Genomic DNA, 16,736 nt, shown 5'->3' on the forward strand with positions numbered 1-16,736 from the left:
CAGCTTGATAATTCTGAACACGACAACATGCTTTTGCATAGCAGAACGTGTCTTCAAAGATTGTCAAAGTTACTCGTGGACTTGTCAGCACATATCATACCTGTATATTTGCTTTCTGATTTCACCGTTGAAATAGATTTTCAAAGATAGAAAATTTAAATTAAAAAAATAGCATTTAGTAGCAAAAATTCGATGTCGCCCTCCTCATTTCAACATCAAAGAATTTATAGTTGACTCCAATTTCTACATTAATTTCCGTTTTTCTTTTCTCAGATTTGTTTATTACTAGTACATTCCTTCGCCGTACATGCTATTTTAGTTTAGCAAAGATCAAAATATCGGGAAAATCTTTGAATCCCATCAATACTTTATGCTGTTTGGCGCCTTAGAAAATTTTGGGACTTGGGTGGAAATTCATTTTTCTTTCTTTCCATTCTAACTTAATACCCCTTTCATTCCTTTACTTTCCTGGAAATGGAATCGAGAATACACATCTATAAAACACAAATTGCGATGTCAAACTCCACAAAACATCAAATAACAACTTCAATTAGATTAGGAAAAATAAAATGAGAAATCTTCACTTCTTAACACTTCCCATCCTCAAATACAGTTAGCAAACACTAAAAAAAAGAACTACAAAGATAGGGAAAAGTCACCACAGATTACATTTGAAAATGGTTAGATACCCACTAAAGATCCTGTTACTTTTTACTCTAAATATATATTTTTTAAGAAAAAAATAAACTAAGCATAAACAGAACCATAAGAAAGAGCCATTAAAAGAACAGCAGCTTGTTCTTCTTCTCCTAACTTTCTTCTTTGCTTCTCAACCGTTGATCTTTGCATCAAAACCTCTCTTCCTAAAGACAATAATCTCTTCTTCAAGTTATGGTTATCTCCTAAACTTTTAGTGTTACTTGAACAACTGTTGCTGTTACCATTGCTATTTCCTCTCTTTGATTTTTTGTCTTCTCCTATGTTTAATCCTAAAATTGCCCTTCTCTTTTTCCTGCTTCTAATCCCACATGCATTACAGAGAGACTGCAAACAAAAACAACAAAGAATCAGATCAGGTCCAAACAAAAAGTAAAGATTAAAAAAAAGTTAAAAATGATTAAAAAAATATTACCTTGGGGCCAGCTGGGCCACCTCTCCAAAGAGGGGTTTTAGAGGTACCGCAATCAGCACAAGTTTTCTTTGTTTCATTGCTTGAGCTTTGATTTTGGGCTTCTTTTGGTGAAACCCTTTCCGGGAATTTCTTGTTTTGATCTTCAGAATCTGATCCCTGCATGAAAAAGATTAAAGAAAAAGAGAATCAGCTAAAGAAATGGGAGGCTAACCTCCGGATCAAATCAAGAAACGAACAAGAGCTATGATTACTCACTTTATCACTTGGATCCAGCATTTTACTTTATATTTTGAAGATCTGAGACCAACCCAAGTTCTTAAACACAGAAAGTTGAAATGGGAGGTGAAAATAAAGCTAGTTTGGATAAAGAAACAAATATTATGAGATCAAAATATGCAAAACCCAGATGGAAAATGATGCAAAACAAAACAAAAATAAAGCAGTAGAAAGAAATACCAAGGGACTCAGAAGAGAAGAGATCAAAGTGATGAAGAATAAATGAAATTAAAGTTTTGGGGGTTAACCGAAGAAGGAAACCGACATGCGAAAGGGAAAGAGTAGGGAAAGTGAGAGACTGAATTTCTCGCTGGAAAGATTTGGAGAGCAACAGAGAAAAAGAAAGGAAAACAGAGGAATCAAACCGACACAAAGCACTTCATGGAGGTCTGATCCAAAAAACTCCTTATAAATGGGACGCCAAACCCTAGCTTAGTGGCTATGAAATGACTTAAATGCCATTGATTGGTACAGTTTTTATCCAATGTTGCCACCCGCCAAAAAAGGTCTTCCAAAAATCAACAAAAAGGGCGCCACTGACTTGGTTTTTTGTTTGTTTGTTTGTTTGGTTTGGCTCCAAATTTTGATTTTGTCTGCTGTTTGTTTTCCCGGAAAAATCTTTGAATTTGACAGTGGCATGTGATGTTTGATAAGATGCTGCACATACATTTCCCATCCATGACAGTGGCAATTGATTCATTGATCGATTGTCATCCTGGATAGTACCGTCACTTTTGTGATCCTCCTTGATTATTACTATTTTTTATTAGACATGTTCAAAATTCAAATGATCATAATTATCATAATCGATTCAAACATTAAATCGTTCAAAATTTTGAGTTATATGATTAACGATTCAATTATCAGATTAATTGTTGATTTAATAAAAAATATTACAAAATTTTAAATATTTTTAAATTTTTAAATTTTAATTTAAATTATAATTTGATAATTTAATAATAAAATTATAAATTTTAAGATATATTATAAACTATCAATTTTAAAATATAAATTTCATAGAATAATTAATTATAATTAGAAATAAAATTACTTAACATTTTATTTTTTATTAATTTTATATATTAATTTTATAATTATTTTTAATATCGGTATCAATTAATTAATTTTTTTAAGATCATATATATATATTTTTTGTAATATCATTATTCTTGTGTCTTAAAATATGCCAACATATTATTAATATAATGATACAAGGGTTTTGATAGTAGAAAATAAAATTTGAGGGGTTTATTTAAAAGAAATAGTAGCATAAGGGCTAAATTGGATTATTTTAAATACTCGAAAGGTTTTTTCATATTTTATCTAAATTTATTAATTAGTATTAAACTAGTTTGGTTAAAAAAAATCAGTTTACTGATTTATTATATAAGCCACTAGTTCACAACAATTTTAAATAGTTTAATTATAAAACTGGTTTAATGTTAAAATCAAACCGATTTCAACAGCATTTCATTGATTCAATTAATAGGACTGACGATCTGATTTGATTTTAATAATTATGCAAGTTATTCATTTAAATTCGAAGGTCTACTTAAATTTTAAGAAGATTTTAACAATAAATTAAAATTTGTTAAATTAATTTGAGCATAATTTTTAAATTTATTTAAAATTTAGATGAATTAAAAAAAATTAAATAATAAATTTGATCCAATTCAACCCATGGACATCTTTATTTCTTATCTATATAAATGAAAAAAAAAAAAAAAAACACTCAAGGGCTAATATTGTCTCAAATACATATGCATGCTTATGATTCGAATTCCATTATTGTAAAGTGCACTTTAAGAAATAATCTACCAAGTTTGATCATAATAGTTTTATGGAGTTTAATTTTATGATGTAATCCAAATTAGAGAGTAAAAACAAAAAGGAGGGTAAGTTGGGCAGGAGATTTGAGTCATGCTACTTGTTAGTAGGAGTATTTCTTATTTGCTGAGGTTAATATCAATAAGGTACATAAATTGGTACTTGATTTTAAACGATCTTGTTGACATGTGTGGGGTTTGAAAGTCAGAAGAGTAACGGGACCTTGATGTCATTCACCGAATCGTATAGTAGCACAACATCTCTCTATCATTCATTCTTGCCATCTTTTCCTTAGGATAAGAGAGGAGAATAATGTAACAACAAATATAGCTGAAAATTTAAACCATCAAACCCTTCCCTTCATAAAAAATAGGCATAATAATTCGTGTTATTATATTATATTTTATATTAGACATAATTTTTATGATATGAATAATTTTAATATAAATACAATGTGAATATTTCAATGATACAAATTATAAAAATATAAATGTGATATGTTTATTATGCGTGTTACATATGATGTGATATGATTACTATATTTTAATTAATTTTAAAAATGAATAATATGATACAACATGATTAATACAATTAAACATGATTAACGCAATTAATACTAAAAATATCTAATTAATAATCTAACATTAAATCAATATAATATTATAATAAAAACATTAAAACATAATTGTACATGTGTTCAAACATGTCATTTATATTTGTTAACACGATTAAAATATGATTAATTAATTAATAATGTCTTAAACGTATAACACGAGTAAGATACGAAATATGAATGTATTGATGTGTAACATGAGTAAAATACGAAATACGATTGCATAACATCATATTTTAAATGTATTGATATGATTAAAATATAAAATATGATTATAAAATATATATATATATGTATACAATTTATTACTTATTATTTTTGCATCATATTATGTATTTAAAATTATCGGGATTCTTTAAGCACGATATAAATTATTTTAAAACAAATCTAAATGGGAAATGAAGATAAATCAGAAACAACATGGGCAAGGAAAGAAAGAGCGGTTCCAATCTGTGGTTGGATGGAGGAATATCAGCTTGTGCTTGTGGTGCACATAGCTCAAAGTAATGAGAATGAGGAGTGTGCATCAACAACTGTTGAGGGCAAAGAATTTGATAAAGGAAAAAAATGAAGAAGATACAACTGAAGGGACAAAATCTTGTCAGATATTATGTTGACAGTGAAGGAAAATGAAAGCACCTTGAAGCCTTTTTAATTGCAGTCAATAACAGACAGTAAAAAGGAAAAGGACTATACCAACACCATGGCCCATCATACCACAAAAATTTCAATTTCCATCCAAAATCATGTTACTGTTTTTACTGAGATCTGGTGGAGACAAAACAGAGAGATAAGGTAAAGGATGACACACTGTTTCTCCAATGATGGTGAAATAATAAATGGGTTTCTGTCATGATTTCTTTCATTCAAGTAAAAAGGCATTAGACAAATTTGATAACTGAGAATTTCACTGTCTCTTTATGTAAAAAGATTTAGTGGTTATTTTTCTGTCCAAATTAGTACTTCAAATATCTAATTTAGAAAAAAAAAAGGTTTCTCATTTATTTGTTTTCATGGTTATGTGTGAATTGTGAATGAGAAAAATGAAAACGAAATGATGAGTGAGAGAGTCACATGATCATGGGAAAGGTTATCATCCTTAGATGAAAAATATACAGGGAAATATATTGTTATATTATGTTTGAATAAATATTAATAAAAAAATAAAAATTTTTAAACAAAAGGATTCATTTTTTTTTTTTTGTTTGGATAGTTAAAATTAATATTTTTTTGACAACTATTATTTGAATAAATAATAAAAAAATAATTCATTATAATATTTTTTAATAAAATAATATATAACATACAAATATATTTTTATATTATCTAATTTATATAAACAAATCTTTTTGAACAAAATTAAACATATTTAATTTGATAAAATATATTAATTAATTATTAATCTACTCTTAATTTTGTATTTAATATAACTTTTTAATTTATTCTGATAATAATTTAACTTATTTTGTTATTAAGATTTAAAAAATTATAAAATATTTATAATCTATTATATTATATAAAATATTTATAAAAAAATTATCTTTATAGATGATATCAATCATATAATCAAATTTAATATCATAATAAAAATATAAATATAATAATCTTTTCATAAAAATAAAATTTTATCAACTTTCTTTTTCTTAATTTTTTCCCAAATTGAAGTACTAAAAAAATGAATATTTATAAAAATAAAAAATTATTAAGTTTTCACCTCATTCTTTTCCTCTAAATTAAAAGTTTATTCAAACCGAATTTTTTTTTTTTTCTGATTCCATTACTTTCTTTCCTCTCCTCTCAATCCAAACATAGTGTTAAATTTCTTTTTCTCTTCTCGCAATAGGCCATAAAATGAGGTTTATCAATACTCAATATTCAACATTATTCAAGTCATGAGAAAGCAAATACCGGCCATCTAGAGACTGAAAGAACTCGACTCAAACAAACACAAGGCAACTCTTTACCTACATACCCATTTAAGTGAAGGGGTCCTGTCTATACAAAGCTAAAGCCCAGGGGACACCTCCCATTGCATTGCATTGAACCATTTCACATGTAATTTCCTGGTACAATAAATATATTGCAGACAACTTTGCCTGCTCATAACGGTACCCACCCCATCCATATTTGGAAATCTGGTATAGATAGACCTAACTACGCACCTCGTTGACCACAGTGGACACTGGACAGACTATATAACCAGACCCGTCAAGGTGCCTGACCAAACCCGCCGTCAAACTTTGACCCAAAGTATCAGTCGTAACCTGCATTACGGATTGCTTAATCCAATCCAACCAGCTATAAAGCCCTGCAATTTCAGTAATAAACTAGATCAGTAGAGTTAACAGTTAAATTCATCAAATAAATAAACAACCCTCCAGGTTTGGGGTTCAAATCTAGAAAAGAAAAAAATATTTTAAGTATACACCATACAAACCTTCAACTGAAGTTGAATCCACCAGATGGATGAAGCCCATTCCCTCCAAACTGGAAACTTTGCTGAGTACCATCAACAGGGGTAAGTGTCTCTTCATCCTCCTCCAACCAGTAAGTCTCAAGAATCTTGACTGCCTTCTCATAGAGCTCATTATTATCGTGACTCTGCAGATTTTCAATCTTTTCTAATCCCTCAGCGTCTTCTATCAATTGGGCACAATAGTTAATCTCTCCAGCACCCACAGCCTTCTCAGCTTCACCAACCTTCAAAATGTTCTCCAACCCCTCTAGACAGACGGTTATAATTCTTGGATCAGGGCATGCAAGGAGATCACACAAAGGTTTTATGCATCCTTGACTAACCAGGTATCTTCATGTCCATGTAAGGAGAATGATTTTGTGATCAGTTCAATGACAATGAAACTGAGGAAGCAACAAAAAAGAATCAACAAATAACATACTTGATTTGCTCATGAGTACCACTAGAAGTAGCATTTGAAATTGCCCATGCTGCTTCTTTCTTTATATCAAATTCAGCATTTTGAAGTAGGTTGACCAGGGGCCCAATTATCCCAGCATTTATTACAGCCTACAACAATTTTAAAATATAATACACATAGCTTAACGAATAACTTCCAGTAGCAAAAGGGCCAGTGAATCAGTAAATTCAGACAATTTTAAAATGCTTGAAGCAAAAATTGCCATGTTCTACTCACCTGAATCTGTTCCTTGTTTCCAGCAGTAATATTGGAGATAGTCCAGCAAGCTTCTTTTTTTATGCTCTTTTTATGATTATGGGTCAACAGGCTCCGAAGGCATGATAATGCACCATGATCAATAATAAACTGAAAATGGAAGGCCTAAAATAAAAACCAATAGAAGCAGAAGAAGTAAAACTTAAGAATGAGGCAGAATCTTAAACCATACCTGAGTCTGCAAATCATCTCCTGTCACAATATTTCCAACTGTTCGGAGAGCAGGAATGAGCACTGAAGGAGACGGATTACTGCAAAAATACATGTATAAACTACCAGGTTCACAGAAAAGTGAAAAAGACCAAAGATGTTTTTAGGTGTTCTACTCACAGCAGAAGGTCAACAAGTTGCGGGCAAATTCCTGCCTCAATCAAAGCTTGAATTTTGTCATTTGTACCATCAGACAGATACGAGAGAGCCCAACAGGCATCAGTGAGAACTTCTTCATCATTTGAATGAACAAGACGTTCAAGTGCAGGAAGAGCTGGTCTCACCTAACCAACAGATTCGCAACATTTAAAATCTCAATTAAAGACATAAAAAAAAGGGGAAGCGGTAAAAATGAACAATGCACAGAACAATATGAAAACCTGTTCAAATGGAGGCTGTGGCTTGCCCCTGCAGAAATTCGATAATGTCCAAGTGGCATTTCTCAGCATTGACAACTTAGTATGTTCATTCAACTGTGCTAACAGCGGCATCAAAGCTCCATGACTGAGAACAAGATCACGACATCTAGGGGAATCACCAGCAACATTCCCCAATGCCCACACAGCCTAAAAATTAACAAGCAAAATACTCACTACAAATATCTATATACTCTTTACTAGGTAAAACACAATTATCCCAGAATTGCAAGTCTCAAACTTAACTCAAAGGACTTCTAAAATATACCTGCTCACGAACATCACTACTTGGGGAACCAAGAAGCTTCACGAAAACCGGAACAGCCCCATGATCAATAACTACCTTTGTGTTCTCCGAGGTTCCAGAAGCAATATTTGTAAGTGCCCAGGCAGCCTCAAACTACAGATTCTCAAAATATATTACCAAAATTCACATAGAAATTAAACAGCCAAAAAACAGAGAATAGCAATCAAGAAGTCACACCTGAAGCTGTGGAAAATCTTCCATCATAAGAAACTCAACAAAGCGAGGAACAACGCCAGATTGTATCACTTCCTCAATTGGAGGACTCCTCTCTGTTTAAAAAAAACAACTTTTTTTAAATTCAGATAAAATTAAAAGAAAAACAAAGGGAAATGCATAAAAATACCTATTGAAAGCAATTTTCGAAACTGGGTAGTCGCCTCTAGCTGAGATGCACCGTTATCGGACCAAACGCCGGCAACCATAGATGGAAGACTATCTAACTGTAATAAAAAAAAAACGTAAATCACTAAGGGATAAATTTGAGGATTTAATTAGGCGTTTGTGATTTACCTTTTTTTCGACGTTAGAAGAGTGAACAGAAGGGGCGAAGTCTTGATCTTGAAGGCCTTCACGGCGCTTCTTTTGTAAACTCTCTTCGCGTTTGCTTTTTCGGATCTCCACCATGTTGTCTTCTCTTCTACGGCGACCTTCCTCCGCGTCAACCGCCACCTTGTAACGGTTACGGCGGACCTCGGTTCTCGTGCTCGGCCTCAACGACATATTCAACGGCTGAGTTTCTTCGAAAATCCTAGGCAAAGGACAATGCTCGAAAGAAAGGAAAAACCCTAGAGAGTTTAGTAGGGCTGTAGCTAATGATTAACGAGGGCCTAAGGGAAAGGGTGGTGGAGCGGAGGATTAGTGAGGGCTTAGGAGAGACGTTGTGGGCGATATTTATATTTAATTATTTATTAATTTCATTTTATTATTTTCTGCCTAAGAAAAAAAACTCAATTTTAAATTTAAAAAATTTTATCCTTAAACCTTTTTTTTAATAATTTCAAATAACTTTTTGATATAAAAATATTATTTTTATTTATAAAAATTTAAAAGATATATAAAATTAAAAAAATATATAATTTGATTTAATTTGTTATTTTTCAATTTTTTAATCTTTTCATTTAAAATTCAATTAAAATTTAATATATATATTTAATATTTAAATTTAATTTGAATAAATAAAAAATTTGATTCAAATTGAATTAAATATTATGATTTTGAACCGATTTTTAATTTTTTTATTTTTTTCACCCATAATCAATATTTGAAACATGCAGACAAATGTTAATTAGTTTTAACACAAGCAAATAGATTGACAAGTGTTTTTTATTTTTTTGGATGGTGAAATCATGAAAAATGCAAGACCTAATGGGCCCATAGGAAAAGATCTAGTAAGCATATACACTTTTGATCCTCCAACTCCAAGCTTCTCCCCAGAGCCCAATCCAAGTTCGGGCTTTGAGCAACAACAAGTTGATTTCTTCCTCGTCCCATTACCCAAATCTCTTCAATTTGACTCAACCATTAGGATTTAGGACATTAAACTTTGCATCAATTTAATGATCTATAGAATCAATGCACTCAATTTCTGCAATAAAAGTTATTTACAAAAATCGAATGATACAATACAATTTCGCTTTTTTGAATGATACAATACCTACAGCAAATGCAGCTCTAGCTTGTGCCTTCAGCTTTGCCACAGGCACCCAGGGCATTTGTTTGCTTTGCTCTAAACACCATTTGATTGCTTGTTGAAATCCCATGAATATGAACATGTTGGTAGTTGGTTTGGAAATTCTGTGATCACTGGATCCTCTCTGGCCATGGTTGTCATCCGACGGGGCGGTGAACCAGGCGGGGACGCATATAGGACAGAAGTCTCAAGGACCTGTTGCCGCACATTTTGCTCTTCTTGGAACATTTTTTGTGCATGCAATGCTGTTATGTATAGGCCAGCAGCCAGGAAAACTGTCATCAATGAAAACACACCAGCTGCACAGAACAAGCCTTCTCTGATGATGAGGCAGCCCTCTCTTGGTTTTGACCAGTTTTTTAAATGTCCTGATTCCACACTCATTCCAATCAACAGCAAAATCTCTCCCACAGCAAAGCAAAGCCTATACAGAATCAATGAAAACTTTAAGGCTATATTTTTGTAACATTAATTAATCAGACTTGTTCCATGAAAGGCAGCTGCTTTGCTTTTATTTGTTGTTAAAGCAGATTCTGCTAGATGTTTGTAAGTAAAATAGTATTATAATCAAAAGGGTAATCATAATTCACAAGGCATTGTAGAGAATCATCCTGGAAAAGGCAGGAAAATGACTTGTGATGCAATTAAGATGCCAGGCAAGCCAAGAATGTTGAGATGCAGAACAGTTTTTGGAATGCGATCTATTGATGCAATAATTGTTGGATTACAACCGCGAAGCATTGTCCACTTTGGGGGCTGACGGCTACCTCACAATTTTATCAGGTTTTATCTTTGGTAAAAAGAGTATAGGTCCTAGTTTATAAGCCATAATTATTAAGGACATGGGATCATTTCCCTCGACAAGATAGGGTGAAGATTGAAAAGGAAATTCTATTCAGATCAGATCAGATCAGATGTCAGATGTCAGATGTCAGATGTCTTACCAGGTCGTGACAAAGAAAAATCCTGCCTGCCAGGTAAGAGTCTTGGCATGAGTGGAGTCAGGGTCCCAAGACACCAAAGCTGGCGGTGGTGATTTACTGACTGCAATCAACATGTACATATGTTCAACCACCATGGCAACAGCTAGCCCCACAAATGCCACAGCAGAACACAACAATGGTGTCTTGCCACTACCGCTGTAAAAACATTCATATTTCACTTCCTTTCCATTATCTTCAGTGTCCACCCGCCTTTCCTGGAAGACAATTTACATGTCTCAGAAATATGATTAAGGTTGTAATCTGAATTGAGGTCTAGGAAAAAGGAAAACCCTGGAAAGTACCTGAGAACGAGTGGCTTCTGCTATGAGGCAAAGGGTGAAACAGAACAGGCCACAGATAATGGTTAAAACCATGAGAACAACACCAGTTCTGCTACCCAATTCAGTGCTTCGACGACTTGGTGCAAGATCAGAGTGTGTGATAGCCACTGTTTTTGGCATTTTTGGAGTCTAAAACAAAGATAATTCATGCAGGGTGTCGGAAGAAGACTACATTGGATTAAATGGTTTGCATGACAAAAAAGTGAAAGAATTATAGAATTGCTTGCAGTAAAGGTTGCTTAAAGGCCAAAGATTCCAAGGTTCTGGGCTTTACTGTCAAGTATTCACACAAGGAAGATTGTCGGTTCTAAAATTTGGCTTTAAAAACCTTATTCTGCATGTATTAAAGATAAAAGTCACAGCCTCACCACAGGCCACAAACAGCTTTCTCATAAGACACGTGTAAACTGTTCAGTTTTCAACTTTGGCTCAAAGTGAATTTCTGGTCCTCACATTCCTTCACCCTTGGCTCAAAGGGCATTTTTTTCTTAGCTCTGTTTAATTTAGTTACGTTCAAACGTATAAAATTTGAGGGAACTGCTTTCCTGCTGCAAAAAGCAGAGGATTTTGTTTGGACTTTGGAGGTCACATCTTAGACCCATGATTTACCTGACCTACCAATTCTTATGATTGTACTCATCATGTGCTGCTGCATCTCCTTCATCACATCAAGCTTGGGAGTTTAGTGGACACTTCAACCTTTTATCGAATCACCCTCTTTGCACCATGAAAACCAGCATCCATATCCCAATACTCATTGCCTCCATTCAACCAATTGGATGTTCAGGGATCGAATTCTCGAACAAACAACCTTTAATTGATCACGAGAGTTACCATAACAGGGCAGGTTATCAATGTAGAACCTTATTTTTGTTACAATGAACCAAATACAAATAGACAAATAATAAGGCATCTGCAATATACACGAGTTCATAGTATCATAATAAAACTAAACAGTTTTGGCCTACTAATGTTGACCAAGGAAGACATTAGAGTTTGAAGGTGCCTAAAGTTATAATTGTTGAGACGGGCAACTTTAGAACAAGTAGAAACCAATGAACTTTAAAGCGCTATCCAAAAGAACAAATGAAAGAATGGACTCAAGAATATTTCATGTCGGTTAGCAGCGGTGCATTTTAGGCTTATCTGGTTTATTTGAAAAATATGAGTTCTATTAGATATAAATATATTTATTCATCTTTTTCCATAAACACCTTTATATACAGTTTCTATTCATACTTAAACAGTTAAGTTTATATTTGTAAAAGTCGTTCTTTGTGATCCAACACCAAAGAGTCAAAGAAAAATAAAATTAATTAAAACATAATAAAACCAGACGTTCAAAGATAGATCTTTACATATGGACATATGGGATTTTTTTTACCTTTTGAGAATATAGAAATATTATTTTATATAGTTCAAGTTATCATGCATCGACAATTATACATATATGTATCGAATTGGGTATATAAATAATAATTCGATATTAAATCAAAATGATATTGGTAAAATTATTAAGGAGTCGGATTAAAATCGAGACGAGTATAAACCCATCCTGCCCCGACAGTTGCATCCCTAGTTGCATCTGAACTAATTTTATCATTCTGTTAACAAATCACAAAGCTGATGCCGATGGACATACAAATAAATTTAGATTGTCATTGATGATTTTTAGGAGTAGGGAGTCAAAGCAAATCCTTTTGTGTGGATGAATTTTGGAAGGAAGAAGGAAGGGCATCACAGTAGCTAACTAACACCAAACATTTTCTTTTGTAAACTTACTATGGGCTTCTAGAGATTAGCCTACAAATATCCTAATGCATCTCCATTCAAATTGTCCCCTCCCATCATTGGACAATCTGATGAATCATGTCCAAACTGCCCACAGCAAGAGCCAGAAAAATGTCTTCGCTTTCGAGTAATATCAATCCCATCTCTTGGCCTTCTCTCCTTCAGCTTTCCTGAAGAGAGAGGTTCATGAGAAGTACCAATTGTTAAGCTCTGAACAATTCCATCAGCATCTTCTACCTCCGGTAGAATCAAATCGGATGGACAATTGTAGACAATATCATTTGCACTATGTGTTGGCCTAGGAAGGTCCTTGATGCGAGATAGAACCATGGCAGTTTGCTCACAAGCAACATCAAGGCGTTCCTCTGTTTCAATTGATTCTGCTACGAGTGTTGAAGCCATGGACTCTAACAACTGAATCTTTTCAGAATGCTCTCTCATTGCATTCCTTAATGGTTTTGGGGAAGATGAGCTATTAATGCGCCAACGGCTGGGCAGATATTGGTCCGGGATGTGGAAACAGTTATTACTTGAAAGGACACGAAGAACATGTCTGCAAAGGATGCCTGAAAACTCAAAATGATGGCAACTACAACTAATGTGCTCTTCACACGGAATCCAAATAACTTTGCAACCTCCCTCCATCTGGGTATGGTGCTTGACCTGGAAGCAACCTTCATCTACCAGAAAGGATGCATATTGCGGGGCCAATAAAAGCTCTTCTTGGAGCTTACCAAAGGCATAAGGTGTAAGAACAGTAGCTGCATGAGATTCAATAGGTGAGCCGGTTTTGAGGCAGATTTTCTGCAGTTTTCTTTGCATCTTTTGCTTAGAACCAGCCCGGTCATTGAATTCAACAATCTCAGCCACCTGAGAAAGACAAATGTTCAATTATGATTAGGTTTAGTGAAATCTATATCAACTGATTATTCAAGAGGAAAGGAACAAATCAAAATTTGCTCACCTGCTCCACAAATTGATCTAGTTGGGATTGTGCACTCAAAATCTTCTGGATGAAAGCATTAATAATCTCTGATTGACATGAATTCGCCAAACCTGCAAAGAAGTAAGGCCTCAAGAATGGCAAAGCCCAAAAAGTCCTCAATGCATATAAGCTGATGATGTGCTTATTATCATGGAGTATATATTTATCAACCATTTCCCTCCATTCTTCTTCAAAATCTTCTAATAATTCCAGACTATAAATCCGATAAAAATCAGATTTCCAATCATCATATCGTGACCCAAGCAGAACAGAGAACCAATCTGAGAACTTTGAAATTATGTGCCAGATGCAAAAAGCATGCTTGGTTTCCGGCATTTCGAGAGCAATGGCCCCTTTAAGCCACATATTTTGGTCAGTTAGTAGGGTTTGTGGAGCCTTTCCTTTCATGAAGCCCAGAAATGTCTGCATAAATATCAGGAACAAGAAGAATTAGAAAGAACATGCATTTAGAAGATAAAAAAAAGTATGAACAATACAAGGACATTATGAGAGGCAGAAGGCTAGACACTTAAAGAACAAAACATACATCAATAGCACCTTTAAACCCAATAATCCCTACTGTTTTGTAACTTTGCAATTAACTTACTCCAATTGCACTTTTATATCCCATAAAGTTTACTTTGAATGCATTCAAAAGTCAGATATGAATTCGAAAGTGAAGTCAAATTGTGCAAAGTTCAGGGCAGGGGCTCCATCAAAATGGAAAATTGTAGATCCCTAGTCCGAGTGATTGAGAGGTTAAATGTTTGTGCAGACAACTTTAGTTCTATCAAAAGTATGCTTATAGGTTTCTTACCTTCAATCCCCAAGAAAAAGATTGCATGTTTTCATCCCGTAAAAGCAAGCAACCAAAAAAAGAGGTCATTCCATGATTGTCTACTCCAACCCAAATACCTAATAACATGTCATAACAATCCATACGGTGTGTTGTATCAAAAACCACAGCATCTCCAAATGTCTCGTATAGCCGTACAGATGAAGCATAAGTCCATGCAATATGCTCCAGCCTGTTATGGCCATCTAATTTGAAATCATATTGAAAGTTAGGATTTTCATCTTTCAGTTTTTTGCACATTGCAATAAGATCAATGGGATCATAATCACGATTAACATTTCTGAAAGACTGTAGCAGGTTTCTCACATCTATCTCTGTAAATGGTAAACAACCTAACTTAACTCCTTTCTCTAGCTCCATCAATCTTAACATTTGTCTCACTGACATTCCAGCTTTTGCAAACATGCAAATCCGAGCTTTGTCATCTGGAGTAATGGTGCAGTAGGCAGGAAGAAGGTGCAACTCATTTTCTTTTAAGAGTTCATGGTTGTGGATGTTGCTAAAGCCAGTAACACGCCATTCAGGGACATCAAAATCTGCCCGCTTGACAATGCGCATATATGCTTGACAACCACAACGCAATGATATGCGATTCCTTTGCATCTTCCCATCTTCAGATAGTTTCGTCTGTGGATATCCACCTCGATGGCAAGTAAAATCCCTCCTTGTGACTCCTCTACCAACCCCATCTTTCCCTCGAGTTCGATGGCGTCTGATTGAGAAACCACATTGTTTGGCAAAACTGCAATAGAATTCATAAGCAGCATCCTGTGATACGAATCTTTGGCCAATAAATGGAACAAGATTCACAGAAGTTTGTTGTGACAATATCGAGTCCTCAGCCATTTCCACCATAGTTCCAGTATCATCTTGAGATAAATCCGTGCCATTTTCAGAAGATTCCATCACCATACTTGTTCCTTCTGACATTCTTTATGCAATAGATAATCGAAATTGCAGTTACACACAACCTATAGACAACAATTAATAGTCAAACAAAATTTGCAGACACAGAAGAAGTAATACTATGAATTCAAAATGCTACTAATAACAAGACCATAATTTTCCCTGGCTTCCAAGGAACCACATTCTATCAAGTAAACAAACTAGCATTCATCTCTTTCAATACTTCATATCCTCATAATATCCATTAATAACTAATAATTGAACACTTAAAAATTAATAAACCTACTTCTTCCATTAACCCAATGTGTAAAATAGCATTTCAGATTAAAGGGTACTTAGCATTCCACTATGTATTCCACAAATCCAGCAAATTTTGATCTAAATCAAGCAAAAAACTAAGCTTGATCAAAACAATCAAAAACCCAAAGCAAAGGGAAAGATTAAAGGTTGAATTGGAGCAAAAAGAACTTACTTGAGAGCTAAATTTCTCAATGCAATCTTGGTCTCTTAGCCATTTGAATCCCTCTAAAAAATAACCCAAATCATTAATCAATTAAAAAAACAAATCTTGAAATAAAACAGCTGAAAAAGAAACTACCTGGAATATTTTTGATGGAAAAAAAGTTACGTTTTTTACAACGGTCAATAACGAACTGAAACCGAAATTAAAAAAGGATGAAAGTTAAAAGAAAAGATAGAGAAAAGATGAAACTGGCGGGGAGGTTGAGGAGGGGTGAGCAGAGCGCATCCTCTGGAGAACGATAACTCTTCACAGGGGAGATCGGCTACCATGCGCCGTCAGGGTGGTACCCGATATTATCGTGCGCGCATGTTATTGTTAGCCGTTGGATCTAAATGCAATGGTGGTTTGATTGGTTTTGGTGGGGTCCATTTCAAGACCGGGATTTATGGGGGCATAGTTTTTCTGGGTAGATAGTTACGCGCGATGGAGGAGCGTGGCCTCCCAACGGTTCTCACGGGCATGTCGTGTTGCTTGTGAATTGTTCGGCCCACTGTTTGGCCGTTTGCGGCAGGTTTGCCTTATCCTTCGCCCGCCGGCATACGTTGAGCGAACCCTGATTTTCTAAGGCTTGTGCCATAGGCTCGTGGCCTTGGTTTATTGGTTAACCGAAATTTGCCCAAGTAAAATGGGTCTTGAATTGAAAAAAATGGCCTGATCTTGAAATTTTAGTGGGCCAATGAAGGCCTTGT

At 34.2% G+C, this 16,736-nt stretch overlaps 4 protein-coding genes across 5 annotated transcripts; all 4 read right to left on the minus strand.

Moving 5' to 3' along the window:
• Positions 1–570: 570 nt before the first annotated feature.
• On the minus strand, positions 571–1,784 carry LOC111307504 (GATA transcription factor 15-like). The gene is made up of 3 exons (XM_022905520.2): positions 1,388–1,784; positions 1,133–1,288; positions 571–1,044 (listed from the first exon to the last, which is right to left on the minus strand). The coding sequence occupies exons 1-3, from the start codon at positions 1,406–1,408 to the stop codon at positions 748–750; spliced, it is 474 nt and encodes a 157-aa protein (XP_022761255.2). The 5' UTR covers positions 1,409–1,784; the 3' UTR covers positions 571–747.
• Positions 1,785–5,657: 3,873 nt separating this feature from the next.
• LOC111306903 (importin subunit alpha-1a-like) lies at positions 5,658–8,849 on the minus strand. Its single transcript, XM_022904902.2, has 11 exons — positions 8,483–8,849; positions 8,316–8,412; positions 8,150–8,241; positions 7,934–8,065; positions 7,630–7,815; positions 7,370–7,533; positions 7,212–7,290; positions 7,001–7,129; positions 6,746–6,873; positions 6,286–6,654; positions 5,658–6,156 (listed from the first exon to the last, which is right to left on the minus strand). The coding sequence occupies exons 1-10, from the start codon at positions 8,690–8,692 to the stop codon at positions 6,288–6,290; spliced, it is 1,584 nt and encodes a 527-aa protein (XP_022760637.1). The 5' UTR covers positions 8,693–8,849; the 3' UTR covers positions 5,658–6,156; positions 6,286–6,287.
• Positions 8,850–9,554: 705 nt separating this feature from the next.
• On the minus strand, positions 9,555–11,959 carry LOC111307505 (uncharacterized). The gene is made up of 3 exons (XM_022905521.2): positions 10,948–11,959; positions 10,607–10,860; positions 9,555–10,086 (listed from the first exon to the last, which is right to left on the minus strand). Exons 1-3 carry the CDS (start codon positions 11,104–11,106, stop codon positions 9,699–9,701), a joined length of 801 nt encoding a protein of 266 aa, XP_022761256.1. The 5' UTR covers positions 11,107–11,959; the 3' UTR covers positions 9,555–9,698.
• A 660-nt stretch (positions 11,960–12,619) lies between these two features.
• On the minus strand, positions 12,620–16,316 carry LOC111306904 (protein FAR1-RELATED SEQUENCE 11-like). Of its 2 annotated transcripts, XM_022904903.2 has the most exons (5): positions 16,123–16,316; positions 15,997–16,049; positions 14,580–15,589; positions 13,742–14,185; positions 12,620–13,647 (listed from the first exon to the last, which is right to left on the minus strand). In XM_022904903.2, the coding sequence occupies exons 3-5, from the start codon at positions 15,546–15,548 to the stop codon at positions 12,790–12,792; spliced, it is 2,271 nt and encodes a 756-aa protein (XP_022760638.1). In that variant the 5' UTR covers positions 15,549–15,589; positions 15,997–16,049; positions 16,123–16,316; the 3' UTR covers positions 12,620–12,789. The 2 variants fall into 2 exon arrangements, with proteins under 2 accessions (XP_022760638.1, XP_022760639.1); XM_022904904.2 differs by having other exon boundaries at positions 15,997–16,316.
• Between the last annotated feature and the right edge of the window lie 420 nt (positions 16,317–16,736).

Source organism: Durio zibethinus, chromosome 22, assembly GCF_047325235.1.
Source record: "Durio zibethinus cultivar Kanyao isolate XHJ-2024 chromosome 22, ASM4732523v1, whole genome shotgun sequence".
In the NCBI taxonomy this organism is placed as follows: Eukaryota; Viridiplantae; Streptophyta; class Magnoliopsida; order Malvales; family Malvaceae; genus Durio; species Durio zibethinus.